The sequence below is a fragment of the Protopterus annectens genome, chromosome 6.part0 (genome assembly GCF_019279795.1).
Source record: "Protopterus annectens isolate FY-2018-M chromosome 6.part0, PAN1.0, whole genome shotgun sequence".
Classification (NCBI taxonomy): Eukaryota; Metazoa; Chordata; order Ceratodontiformes; family Protopteridae; genus Protopterus; species Protopterus annectens.
In genome coordinates, this window is record NC_056737.1 from 1,065,427,329 (window position 1) to 1,065,442,471 (window position 15,143).

A 15,143-nucleotide genomic window follows, 5' to 3' on the forward strand; every position below is an offset into this window, starting at 1 on the left:
CACACATGTACACTTAGCGTAACAAAGTGTAGCACACATGTACACTTAGCGTAATCCTTCTTAGTAACTAGAAAACACAAAAACTGAGATAAGAATTTTATTGAGTACATATTGTGTACACTCAGTGTACACTAACTGGATACTTAGTGTAGGCTTTGTCAAATCCCAGGGGTTGCCTACCAACCTAGTGGGAAGAGGTCACTGTGTTACACACAGCTTATTAAAGCCTTACCTTTTGTAACTTACAGCTAGTTAGCTGGATGCTGTCGATAGGGGCCTTTTGGAAACTTGCCAGATATTCATGTGACTGAGTGCTGGGGGAGTTGTAAGGTGGTGGAAAATTTAGCAGATCAGGAATTGGGGTGAATGAATGAAAGTCAGTGCCAAAAGGGAACTAGAGACACAACTGCATTGAGGAAGAGGAACACTCTCAACTGGCTTTTTCATCTATGAGTAGCAGGTTCAGGATCTGGGAACTGCTTCATCATTAATCACCCATGAAGAGTAGCAGGAAATGTAAGTGATGTAAAAGTTGCAAAAAGTTGTGAAGACTCACAAAATGTAGATTCCACTGCCATTATCAAACCAATAGTGTCACTCATGTGAAACTCAGCAATTCCGCAGAACATCCACACCTCTCAAACTCCAGACATTAAAAATAGGTATGACGGCCCTTGAAAAGTAGGTATATCCAGCCAAAAATCTGGACATCTAATTAGCATTAAACGTGGATACCAAATAGGGCATAACTCTTCCCACTTCCAGTAGGAATGGGGGATACTAATCAGAAATGCATGTTTAAAAAAAACAGACTGTTGCAAAAATTATGACAAAATATAAGAACATTATCAAAGAGACAGTGTAAAATCTGTAGACTTTAATGAACTGTATTGATGGATTCTACCATACAAGGTAATTCATTTTTTGCTTCTGAACAAGGGAAATGTAAAATGTGTGTTCCCTTTTCTTAAATTATTGGTGCAACTAGTATGTTGGTCATGCAGAGTGTTTTTTTTTTTGTTACTAGAGAGCTTAAAATCACATGTGATGTTGGGGATTAGGAAAATTGTGTGAAAGGAAAACTCAAGCCTGAAAATAGTGACATACCGCCTAGGTACCATACATCATGTGCAGGTGTAAATCAGTCCTGAAAATAGTGATGTTCCTCCAAAGCAGAGAATAGTTGAGAGGTCTGTCACAGAAATATGTAGTGTACATTTCCATCTTAGACCTCCTGTGGCAGAGTGCTGGGAAGGACTGTTGCTGTCAGTCTGATGTATTCGCAGAATCGTAGTAGCAGTCTCACACACTTCATTTTAGATATTGAGCTTTGCTGCAGAAGAAGTTAACATCTAAGTAGGCGTGGATTTAATCATCAGTTACTTACTCATATGCACCTGACAGATCTTGACTTTGTCTCTGCAGCTGATCTTCTTCTTCTTTTTCTTTCAGCTTTTTCCCGGTTAGGATCACCACAGTGGATCATCTGTCCGCTCATGATTGGCAGTGGAGTTTTACAGTGTCGAGTTGCCAGCCCGGCGCCCAACCTTCCATAGAAGGCACACACATGCATGCACTCACACCTAGGGCCAATTTAGAGTGTCTAATCCACCTACAGCATGTCCTTGGGAGGAAACCGGAGCACCCGGAGGAAACCCACGCGACCACAGGGAGGACATGCAGACTCCGCACAGAAGGCACTCTAGCCAAGAATCGAACCAGAGAACCTCTTGCTGTGAGGCGGCAACGCTAACCGCTGCACCACCATGGCCTCCCATGCAGCTGCAGCTGATAGCCTCCTTAAAAAATACAGGTTTACACCAAACAAGCCAAAGTGTTCCACCAGAGTACCAAAGGAAGCTGAACAATGTTGTTCCTCTCATTTAACTCACATCAGTATAACTCTCAACTGTGCAGATTTTTGCAGAATGTCCAGATTTTTGCCTTATATTTTTTGTCTGTTCCTCATAAAATTTATTGTTTTTTTTTTTTTTTTTTTGCAAATCACTGAGGTCTGAAGTCACTAAAGAATGACATACATTTGAGTTTCAGACTTCATATCCTTTAGAAAATGGATGATAATGCAAAACTTCCTAGTCTAGCAATTTTATAAAAGCAATATTTAAAATCTGTTCCTATTTTGGCCCCCCTCCTCCCATTATTTTAGGTTTTGCACAGATTTCTTGTGCTAACAGGTTGACGTGTGAACATCAGGTGTAAATAAAATAAAACCGGGAAGGTGGCTTATTACAAATATGTACAAATTAATGAATACAGGTAATTAGTTTAAGTCAGACTTTGAAAAGCACATATTTAAGTGTTCTGGGTAAATGGGAATTGTGCAAGACAAAATGTTAGTGACTAAGATATGATTTTAAAGTTTCTTTGTGAATAGTTTGCATCAGGTCTTCCTGCCTCTGGGTGGCAGCCTAAACCTGTAAGTGTTTTGCTAAAGTTTCCACTCAGTTGCCTTGAAGTTCCAGCATTCATATGAACTTTGGACATTAAGGACACCCATTGTTGCTGCAGTCAGAGACAAAGCTGAGTTAGTGTGCAGCTCAGGTCACCTGCAAGATGGATCTGCTGTATGGAGGTCATATCTTCGAATCTGCTCTGTTCCTTTTTCTGCTCCTACTGCTTTTGAGTTTCTGTGCTTACTGCTGCTATGTCAAGTATATCCATATAAAGTATGACCACATTCCAGGACCTCCCAGGGACAGGTGAGATCATTCTGATAACAGTTTTGTTGCATACTTTTGTGCTTATTCAGCTGAACAGCTTCACAGGATTGTATTCCAGTTTCATAACAATACTTTCTGACTTGTCAGCATTTTACATGAGTTTTACAGCACTAGTATTCAGTCTGTAATAATACAGAAGATACCAGTATGGAGATAAAGAGCAAATAAACTACAGAATTCACAACTGTGTGTGTTAGTAAAGATATTGTTATAAACTAGATTTTAAAATTCTATTTTTATTGGACTGCATTGATCTCTGACTTTACAGTTACTTGCATTACATGTTGCCATACTGACCTTCTTTGGGGGTAGATGAGGAGGGGACCAGTATCCATAGTTGTACTACTACAGACGTAGTGGTGATACTGTTCAAAACATACTGCATTTCAGTATGAGCACTGAAGAGATTCCACAGAGTATGTGATACTTTTTTTTTTTTTTTGCTCTGCAAAAAATGTGTGTTTAGAACACGTCCTCACATTCTGACAGCACAGAGAAATCTGTACTCTCTGCACAGATACACACACATAAATATTATGCTGCTAGTCCTGTAGTTCATCCTGGAAAACATTATTACAGTTAGAAACTGCAAAATTTTTTAAAGACATAAACTACAATAAGATCTTTGAACTAAGTCAGAAAAAAGATCAAAAATAAGAACTCTCTCAGAATGTTCCAAGCGTGCCCACTGTTTTGACTGCCTTTATGCTTTACTTTACTTCAGAGCTCCTTTCTGCTGCCCGTCACTGCGATTTTGGAATTTCTGTACAATCCTGACTTCCCGACTGGGCTGGAGAGTACTAGTTCATGTTTTTAAATGGTACATCCTCTTGTGACAGTGGTACTAGCTGTGAATATGATCATTTTGCTCTGCTTGCTGGTCTCGGCCCTGCATTTCTGTATGCTGGTGACTGAGTTTGCATATCTCCAAACACCTTTCACCATCACAAATGCTATTTTAGTTTCTCAGTATATGTCACAGTAAATTCTAGCAACTGCTGATGAAAGCAAAAGCATTACTGACTTCCAACATGTCAGGTCTAATGTGTTTATTTTTCATTTTAGTTATCCTTTCTTGACTGGGTTAGTCCCATTAGCTGAATGGCCCCTTTTCAGGAGAAACCCAAGGTCATATTTATACTGCTAGGAGAAATTTAGTTAGGGCATTAGTAACTTCCCCTACTCCTTTTGATAGGTGTCTTGGGATCTTTTACATTCACCTGTGGTACCATCTCGGTTAACTTCTCATCTGAACGACAGCACACAGGATCATAGGATTATAGGAGGTTGCTAGGCTAATGGCCCTGGGGCATTTATGAGCCTGTCCAAGCGTTTATCCCCAAAGAAGAAACTTCAGTCAGCACCTGTTACCCCTGTCAGCGAGGGACACAGGTGGAACCCCTAGGACAAATTTGTGGTTTCTCATCCACTCATCAAGGTTGCATTTGAAGAGGGTCAGTGAGGTACTCTGTTTGACATGTATGGGAAGTCTATTCCCGAGACTGGACAGCCTCTGGGAGACAAACCTGCCTCTCCAGCAGGTTTTGTTGATGTCACATATTAGATTTAGGCCTTTTAAGCAGGTAATGCACAAGGAGTTAGACTTACAGATATGGAGCATCTCTAGTAGGGCAGGGTCCGATATTGCCTTGTAGGTGAGATTCAGACCACCTCTGAGTAATCTGTAACATTCAAAGTAGAGTGATAGTGATTTGAGCCTGTCCACATAGGACAGGTGTTGGAGGGCATGGATTCTCTTGTGAGGTATTTCTGTGGCCTTTCTAGTTGATGCAGGTGTTTGGAGAGGTACATACGAAATGGGGCATTATACTCAATTATTGGCCTAATGAGGGAGGAGTACAGAGAGGTAATAACCTCCTTTTTTCTGGATGCAACACCTTTACTTATGAGATGAACCAAGTAAAAGGCTTTTCTGACCACTGGTGCTACATGATAGTCGAATGTGAGATGGTTGTCAATCTGAGTCTCTCACCACAGCTTGTGTGCTTATGGGGTTGCCATTTATGTGGTAATCAGTAGGGGCTGAGTTTTTGATGAATGGTATGATAATATATTTTTTTGCATTTAACTTAAGGTCATGACTTTGGCACCAGTCATTTGTTGCTGTGAGACCCTCTTGCAGTATGTTAACGTCATTTGGGAAGTCAATGACAGCACCCAACTTACAGTCATCTGCAGACTTGGTCAGTTACAGGCATTATCTGTCTTTGCCTAAACCTCTGAGAAGTAGATGCCAAACAGTAGGGGTCCCAGGATAGATCCCTGGGGGACACCACTAGTGACGGGTCTGTTGTCGGAGGTGGAGGCACCTATTCTGACCTTGTGCATCCTTATCGGTGAGCCAGTTGGCCACCCACCCGATGAGATAGGCATTTAGGCCAAATTGTGTTAGCTTTTCAATGATGCTTGAGTGGAGTATTGTCTCAAAGGCCTTGGCTAAGTCACGGTAAGCTGTATGTACTGACTTTCCCTCATCCAGGGCCTTGGTGACAGTCTCAAAGAAGTCATCCAGGTTTAACAGGCAAGATATGCCCTTGACGATCCAAACTGGGTGGGGTCAAGTGCTTGAAGATTGCCTATGTCCTTGTTTATGAGATCCATAATAATACACTCCATGGCTTTACAGATCAGACTTGTCAAGCTAATGGGGCGACGATAGTTTTCAGGGTCAGTAGTGGCACCACCTTTGTGCAAGGGGATGACAAGGGCAGTTCTCCACTCTGCTGGAATGAAGCCTGTACTTAGGCTGTGGTTGAACAGGGTGCTGAATGGCAAAGGTAGTTCTTGCTGGATATGGTACAGAATACAGCCTGGGATACTATCAGGTCCCATGGAAGCTGTGTTCTTTGCCTTGGATAGGGGCTTTAAAACTTGATCTACAGAGATGTGAGGTGCGGGACAAGTATCAGGGATGTTGAATGGGCCTTTGGGGGGGGTAGGGGGTGAAGTTTGCAGTGTACCTATATGCTAGCAGGTTGGCAAAGTCAACATGATCAATGTAATTGGTACCATTAAGTACTAAATCGGAACAAACCTGGGCTTTGCCATGGAGGTTCCTGACATAACTGAAGAAGGCTTTGTGGTTTCCCTTTGTTTCAGAGGCTAGTTTCAATTCATCATTGCTTTGGAGTTTTTCACTAGTAGTCTGATTTGCTTGTGGAGGCTGAGGAGGGAGTTTTTCCAATCTGGAATTTGTTCCTTTTTACTCTTGGATAAGAGTTTATTCCTTTTGTTGTAAAGCCTGTTGATAGAGGATGTCCACCAGACCGGTTTATGTTTCCTTGATGAGCAGGTTTTAGTTCTGTTGGGTATGGCTGAGTCCATGCAGTTGTACAGGTGCTTGTATACTGCACTGGTGTACTGTTCATCATAGTTGTCTGCATCCTCTGGGGGGGGGGGGAATGGTGTGAAGCTACTGATACCCTCCCTTAGAAGGCTGCAGTCAGCTTTTGAGAAGTTTTTTAGCCTGGTTATGGTGTGGTGAGGGTTGGGTGGGATAGAAACTTCAAATGAGATCGACTGATTATCTATTCTCACCAGGGAAGAGCATACTATGGGAGTGATGCAGTGGTCACTCTTGTTGGTGAGAACTAAGTCCAGAATGTTATCTCCCCTTGTGGGGATGAGACAAGTTGGTCTAGTGCATTAGAACTGATGAAGTCAAGGAATCATTGGGTGAGTGCATTAGTGCAGGAATAGTTCACCCAGTCTATGGTGAGGTAGTTGAAGTTACCAAGAATCAAGGTGTTAAGGGGTACCTTGATGGAGTCAAGTAGGTCCAGGTAGGAGAAGTGGGTGTCCTGAGTCATGGAGAGGGGTTTATAGCTTGCTATAACTTGGATGGGTGTCTTGCCAACTGTCAGGTTCACCTGGAGAAATTCCAGTGCATCATGCTGGCAAACCAGTCTGGAGGTGTGCCTGTCCTTAATGAAGATAGAGACTCCACCACCTTTAGTCTTCCTGACCTCATTCTGGGGTCAGAATGTATGGAATGAGGTATAGCCTGGTAAGGCAGGGATGCTGTCCACAGCCCTGAATGAAGTTTCCATGACTGCACAGACATCGGCATCTTCCAGTACGAGGAGAATCTCCAGTGAGTGTATTTTCAGGTTAAGGCTCCTAGCATTAAGCAGCATGACCTTCAATTTTCTTTTTTGGCAGATCTTTTATATTGGAAGATTTGTCTTTGGAACATAGCCTAAAAAAGGCAGAATGGGGGAGACAAGAGCCTTGGACAGGTTCCAGAATCCCAGAGGTGACAGATGTAGGCCATCTCTGGCAAAGCATTGAGGCCTGTCAATAATGTCATCCCAGGCAGACAGATATTGGATCCCCTTGGAAAGACACCAGAAGCTAAGCCAATTGCTGAAGTCAGTTATTTTTTGTTGGTTTTGTGATATCATTCTTGGTGAAGGCAGGATGCTGCTTAGGGCTAGGGTCATACCTGCCTGGGATACATATTCTAAGAGCTCAATCATGTCTCTCTTCTTGTAGTCCAGGGAGGTAAGTCTCAAGTCATTCACACCAACATGGACAATGACAGCATCATACTTGTATCTGCTGAGGAGAGACTTAAGTGCGTGCATGATGTGGCAGATTCTGGCACCTGACAGACAACTGACCGTGACCTTCTCCTTGTCGAACCTGGTAAGGGGGACATTGTTGTGTCTCACAACTGAGTTGCCAATGACTAGTATATTTGGTTTATTGTTATGCCTTATGGGCTGTGTTTGTGAGACACTGGTTTATTGTCTTCTGTGTGTGATGTGTTTGGTGTTGTGTGTGGGATGTGAGTGTGTTTTCGAGGTCTGTGCTGTTTAGGTAAGGTTTTATTAAGGACCTCTGCTTAGGTGTGTGTGTGTGTGTGTGTGTGTGTGTGTGTGTGTGTGTGTGTGTGTGTGTGTGTTGTGCTATGTGATATGGGTGGTGTGGTGATGTTTATCGTGTTACACTGCTGCAGTCATTAAACTTGGGTTATCCTGCCGTCAGGCGGTCCCGCAGTCGGCCAGAGTTCCAAAGTCTTGGTCTGGTGTCGGTTGCTGTCGCTTCTTCCCTAATGTCAGTGCGCCAGGGGTATATAAGATGCATCCGACACCATTTTCTTCCGTCTTTCTTGCCGCGCGGTGCCTGAAGCAGAAGCAGTTCACAAGTGCCGGTCGGCCGACTCCTGAGATTTTCGAAGTCGAATTTCAGATCTGAAGTCTTCAATAAAGCTAAGTACACTGTTGGGGAAACTTTTTTCTTGCCTCAAACCGATGTCAGAAAAAGTTAATAATTGTATTTCTTGTGGGAAGCAAATACCTCATAAGGACTTCCACTCTTACTGTATTCCATGCCTAGGCCTTGATCACAACGTCATTAGTTGTCGTTTTTTTGCTAGATTTAACAAACGCACTATAAAAATACGTTTTGATTTTGCTTTGCACTACTTTGGCCGAAGGTTCAGTTATACTATGCCGTCGGATCAACCGATGACCTCAATGCCGAAAAAAACGCAAAGACAAGGATAAAGACAGGCATCCGAGGTCCAAAACCGATGACGAAACCTCTTCTAGGCCAGTCACTGGTTCACTGGTTCTCAGTGAGGTGCTTTCGCAGCCCCTGACACCCGCTACCTCAGAGCCACAGGCCGCTTCCGACTCCCACGTGGAGACAACTAGGCCTCTGGAAACTCAAGGTATTGGGCCTACAGAAACTAATCCCTCAGATGGGTCTGGAGCCGCTGAGCAGGCATCGGCTTCTGAGGGTGTTTTCAGACCTTCACAACTTACCATTAAAACAACAGCCAAGACAAAAGTACCATTAAAGACAAAGAAACAAGTACAGCATTCTCCTGGACAGTCCTCCATGCCTAAGAAACAGATGCTTAAAATGGCCGAAGACCTCATTACTCTAATCAAGGGTTCCCATCCCCCTCCTGAGAAAAGGCCTAGGCAGGATACAGACTATGATCCTCTGATCAGGTTTCCATTTCCTCTGATTCCTCTTCAGACCAGGGGTACCCTTTACCCCCCTATGAGGACTCTGATGCTGAAGAATCTATCCCTTCAGCCTCTCCTCCTGAGGATTATTCTTTTGGGGAAACTTTACATACCATGAGGGAGGATTTCCATTGGGAAAGTCAGGATTACTCTGAATCCAAGAAAAGGTTCGGGGATTTCCTTTTATTGCCTCAGCACAGGCCCCTGGCTATTCTGCCTGTGCTAGATATTGTGGATGATGTGTTCTCTGAATCCAGCTTATCTCCTGATTCTTTGCCCCCTGCTCCAGCCAAGCCAGATATGTATTATGGAGTCCCTGACTCTCACAAGTTTCTTTATAAAAACCCTTCTGCTGATCCAGAAACTATTTCCCAGGGTCCAAAAGGGGTTAAGGTTTCCATTGCAAAAAATGCAGTACCCTCTGACAGAGATTCCAGAGCTTTGGATACATGGAGGAAGAAAGTATACACTTCTGCAGTAAGAGCTTTAAATTGCCAGTTTCACATGCTTAAGTACCAGCAATATTTAATGGCTCAGTTAAAACAGAAAATGCTTGCAAGCTCAGAAGCTCCTGATTGCAAAGAAATGCAGGATTTATTGCATGCAGTTGAACAGGTGGGAAAACATACTCTGCAATGTGGTTTTGATTCTTTAAAGGCCTCTTGTAGAGCCACAGTTACAGGTTCTGTGATTCGAAGACATGCTTGGTTAAAAGAACAGAGTTTACCTGATCATGTTAAGTCAAAATTATTGGATGCTCCTTTACAGCATGATACCTTGTTTGGTATTAAGGCAGAAGAGGTGTTAAAGAAAATGGAGGATAAAGCTAAATCTATGCAAACAATCAAGGATTTCTTACAGGTACAGCCACCTCGATTTAGCAGAAATTGGCCAACAAAGAATTGGTCCTTTCCAGTGTCAGACAGGCCACAGAGAGGCAGATACAGACGCCCAAGAGGCAGATCTCAACCCCAAGGCTCAAACAGACAACGACAGTGGGGCACCTCAACACCAAAAGGAGGTGAGGACAAATCTCGACCTTACAGGAAACAGTCACAATGACATTCCCCTTCGTGCGCCAAGCACTTCCCTTTTGGAAGCCCCCTTAGGGGGAAAACTAGCACTTTTTTCTCAAAACTGGCAAACAATCACCCAAGACAAATGGGTTCTGAATATTGTGTCTCAAAGTTACAGGTTCCACTTTCATACTTTACCAAGGCTAAAAGGAATGCCAGACCTGCCACAAAATCAATGGGCAGAGGCACAAAAACAAATTTCAGCCCTCATGGACATGAGAGCTATTCAAAAAGTACCACAACAGGAAGAAGGACAAGGATTTTACTCAAGACTCTTCCTGGTCCCCAGAAAGGACAAGGCCTGGAGGCCCATACTAGACCTTTCAATTCTGAATACTTACCTGGATATTCCGAAATTCAAAATGTTGACATTACAACAGCTTCTACCCATGCTGGGCAAGAAGGCTTGGCTTGTTACTCTGGACCTCAAAGAGGCATACCTGCATGTCCCTATCAGACAAAATTGCAGAAGATACCTCAGATTCAAAGCTGGTACAACGCATTACCAATTCTCTGCACTGCCCTTTGGCTTATCTACTGCGCCCATGGTCTTCACAAAGTGCCTGGCACCAGTAATTGCATTTTGCAGACAAAAAGGAATTCAAATATATCCATACCTGGATGACTGCCTCATTCAAGCAGAGACAAAGGACATTCTTCTACAGCATCTGGCATTTGTAAAAAGGTTGCTAATTTCTCTAGGGTACACAGTAAACGAAAAGAAGTCAAAACTAGTGCCCTCACAACAGATTATATTCCTGGGTGCCAGCTTAAATACAATGGCCCAGATGGCTTACCTCACGCCAGACAAGCAAGTTCAACTAACTCAATATTTTCAATTGCTGGCAAAAAAGTCCCATCTCCCTGCAAGAAAAATTCTGCAGTCCCTGGAATTCATGGCATCCTGCATACTACTAATACCATATGCCAGAATGCATATGAGGAAATTACAATGGTACCTAAAAAGTGTTTGGACTCAACACTCTCACAGTTTAGAAGCAGTAATACCAATGATTCCTTGCCTACAACAGGAGTTTTGATGGTGGGCAGAGGCATGTCACCTAAACAAGGGTCAGCCTTTTATCCTACCCACAGCCAGGCAAATTCTAACAACAGATGCTTCAGATTACACCTGGGGAGCACACATGGCAGGAAAATGCATTCAGGGCAAGTGGACCACAGACCAGATGCATCTTCACATCAATCAAAAAGAGATGTTGGCTGTTCAAAATGCCCTAACAGCTTTCAAGGACCTTCTGCATCCAGGACAATTATTACTAAAGACAGACAACACCACAGTAATATGGTAAAACAAGCAAGGGGGCACTCATTCTTATCCCCTATGCAGGCAAGCCATGACCTTGTGGAACACAGCTCTAACATATCAAGTTCACCTGCAAGCACAATTCCTGCCAGGAAAGAAAAATGCTCTGGCAGACGATGTAAGCAGAAATATCATGGACCCTCACGAATGGAAATTGAATCCACAAATCTTCAGCATGGTAACGCAAAAATGGGGATGCCCAGACATAGATCTTTTTGCCTCCCCACTGAATTGCCAACTACAAAAATTCTACACAAGGACTTATCACAAGCAAGCATGGAAAGTGGATGCTCTTTTGTTCAGCTGGAAACACCTAAAAGTTTATGCCTTCCCACCACTGCCTCTCCTTTCAAAGTTACTCCTAAAAGCCAGACAAGAAAAACCACAGATGATCCTGATTGCTCCAGACTGGCCATGCCAGCACTGGTACCCTATCTTAAGGAACTTAGCTCAAGGCCCACCATGGATTTTGCCTCAAATTCCACACCTTCTGACTCAACAAAACAATCAGAAGAGATTCTGCGCCTGGAACCAGGCTCAAAGCCTTGACCCTCTTGTTCCAAACATTCCTCAGATTTTACAATACTTAACTGAGATGCTGGACAGAGGCCTATCCTTCTCATCAACTAAGAACCACGCCTCTGCCATTTCAGCACATTACAACACGGATCCTCCTTTATTCTCTCATCCCTTGCTAAAGCAGTACCTCAGAGGGGCTAAAAACATAAGACCGCCCCAGAGAGCACCAACACCAACTTGGGACCTCAATTTCGTTTTGGAAAAACTGACCCTACCACCTTTTGAGCCAGCCAATACAGCCGATCTAATATTTTTATCATGGAAAACAGCTCTGCTCCTAGCAGTAACTTCAGCACGAAGAGTCTCAGGCATTAATGGCAGTGGAACCTTTTATAATTTTTCATCAGGACAGGGTTTCTTTAAGGACAAACCCTACCTTTATGCCAAAGGTATTATCTAGTATGGCTCTTAATCAAACCATCCATTTGCCAACTTTTTATCCAAACCCCCAGAATAAAGGGGAGAAACTTCTGCATTCTTTGGACATACACAGGCAGCTACGCTTCTACTTGGACAAAACAAAAGCTTTCAGGAAAACTGAGCAACTGTTTGTAGCATATGCTGCAGGATCACAGGGCAAGGCTATCTCAAAGCAGACTATATCCAAATGGATAGGACACTGTATTCATTACTGCTACACACAGCATGGAAAATCAGTCCCAAATAACATTGGGCCACATTCCACCAGGGCAACAGCCACTTCAACAGCCTTTCTCAGAGGAGTACCTACCAAGGAAATTTTGGAGGCTGCAACTTGGAGTTCAGTGCACACCTTTACTAAGCATTACCACCTGCCTCTTTACTCTAAATCCAGAGCAGGATTTGCCACTGCAGTTCTGCAGGGCCTCATAGCCAATCCTAACTTTTTATAGACCAGCCACCCAACCTTAGCTTTGGGATTCTACCCAAGTGTAACGACTGCAGCAGTGTAACACAATGAACATAGTACAGTTTTGTACCTACCATAAATGTAGATGTTCGAGTGTTCACACTGCTGCAGTCCAGGTTACCCTCCCTCCATCCCCTCTGAACTAGCTGGACTTATCTATACCTTTCTATCCTATACAACCTTTGTGGTATATTTGCTTCTAACTGAAGGTATTGTTTTTATTTTATATGTATACTTTTTATTAGCAATATGTATTGCCTACCTACTTGGGGGCACTTGACATCTGGGGCAAGTAAAAATGAAGAAAATTGTGTCGGATGCATCTTATATACCCCTGGTGCACTGACTTCAGGGAAGAAGCGACAGCAACCGATGCCGGACCAACACTTTGGAACTCTGGCCGACTGCGTGACCGCCTGACGGCAGGATAACCCAAGTGTAATGACTGCAGCAGTGTAAACACTCAAACATCTACATTTATGGTAGGTACAAAACTGTACTTTTGTGCTGGCAATCTCCTCTTTGTCAGGACTGACTGTGGAGTGAGAGGGCATGGAAACAAGGTTACTGATGTAGATGCATTTCTCACAAGTAGAAGAATTATGTGCTAGGAGAAGAGGGCTGTCAGTGAACATGATGCAGTTGCTATACTGTCTCAATATGCCCATGTCGACCAGGCTGGCAGGAGAAACTAATGGGAATTGTCCAGACATAGCGTTCTGAATACTTGTGTGGACTTATGGAGAGAGGGTTTTGATAAGGGTTTGTCCCCGAGAGTGTAGACCACAAAAACCTTCTTAAGTGCAAAATAACTGGCCTGAAGCACAAGTGGTAAACCAAAACTACAATGCTTAGAATAGCAGATAAATTTAATCAGGCTACTAACAAGCAGTAATAAGTGCAGCCGAATAAGAGCACTTGAACACTTAAAGGGACAATCCCAGGGTTTAAAATTTGGGCCCACACTACAACTAACCTAATTCACACCCACTTTACAACGTCACTCACATCCCCACCCACGGTGTCCTTTTTCGCTTAAATATTCTGTATGTTTCCAACTGCAAACCTATTTTGGCTCCCACTGTCAACTAAGTTGTGGTTTTAAGGTCCTATTACAAGTCAGCAATGCATGGCATTAGAAAATAATAACAGACTTTTCAGTTTCAGATTTTATACCCTTCCGAAAATTAATGCTAACGCAAAACCTGTTATTCGATCAACTTTCTAAGTTTGTAAGAGGAATATTTAAAAAAAAAAAACACGGATTTCCTGCGCTAAGAGGCTGAGTTGTATGCTACGGTTCCTCCTACTTTGCAGCTTCTCTGTATGATAATAATTTAATTTTTAAAGCGATCATTTGTTGTGGTTCGTTCCTATGGTAACCACAATGAACGATCGCTGTAAAATGGAAACTTTTGCTGTCTGGAGCTGTTCCCCGGTTATTTTAACATTTGTCAGGAGTTGTATGCTACGTTTGCAGCTTCTCAGTATGATAATAAATTAGTTTTTAAAGCGATCGTTCGTTGTGGTTCGTTTCTATGAACGATTGTTCTAAAAATCAAAAATTTAACATAAAAAACAGTTGTATAATGTATTGCGGTATCGTCTCTGCAGTCTTATTTCCTATTAAGCGCCCACGCTAATAGCTATCCTGTTATTGTATCAACTTTATCATACTCTCAACTGTCCATATTTTCCCAGACCGTCCAGATTTTTGCCTCATAATTTTGGTCTGTTCCTCATAAAACATTTGCTTTTCTGCCACATCAGTGAGGATTGAATCTAGTAAATAACGATAGCCGTTTATGTTCAGGCTTGATATAATTCGGGAAATGCATGTTAACACAAACTCTTTTATTCTATCAAATTTCTAAATTTGTGCGAGCAATTTTGAGCTTTAACCCCACTTTATTTCAGGCTTTGTATGGATTTTTGTATGTGTGCGTGTGTAAACAGATTGAAAGGTAAGCTGCCTGTTTCTAGGAGCGATATATCATCCCCTTTTCCGAACAATCATAGAAATGAACCGCAATAAACGAGCTTTCTAAAAACAAAAGTTTTAATGTAAGGAGAAGGTGTTAAGCACTAACAAGTTCAACTCCATCATCTTATAATTGTTTAACAACTACTCTTTACATTAAAACTCTGTTTTTTTTACTGTTTTAATAAGAAACAAAATGAAAGACTGCTTAGCAAACCTAAAGAGAAAAGTTTTCTATCCCAACACCAATGGGAATTGACAAACATTACTAGCAATACTTATAATGCTACACACAGTCAGTTTAATATAGGTGACCCTTTAGAATTTACTCCCTTTGCCAATCCAAAAGAATAGTTTGCAGAACAGGGAGGGGGATATTATGTGAATCAGGAAAAACATTGTCTATGTTCACCAATGGAAATGATAGGAACAAGGCCTACATGGGGGAAAAAGGTGGGGGAAAGGCAATGCATGGAGATGACTAATGAGCAAATAACAATTTAACTCAATGGGGTTAGTAATTTCACCTGAAATACATAGACAAGTCCTAA

At 42.5% G+C, this 15,143-nt stretch overlaps 1 protein-coding gene across 1 annotated transcript in view; it reads left to right on the forward strand.

Moving 5' to 3' along the window:
• The first annotated feature begins 2,492 nt into the window (after positions 1–2,492).
• LOC122804682 (cholesterol 24-hydroxylase-like) overlaps positions 2,493–15,143 on the forward strand; it is a 491,057-nt gene continuing 478,406 nt past the window's right edge. Inside the window, exon 1 of the mRNA XM_044074688.1 lies at positions 2,493–2,720. Within this exon, the coding sequence (XP_043930623.1) occupies positions 2,575–2,720 (146 nt within the window). The 5' untranslated portion in view covers positions 2,493–2,574. The remainder of the gene's footprint in view (positions 2,721–15,143) is intronic.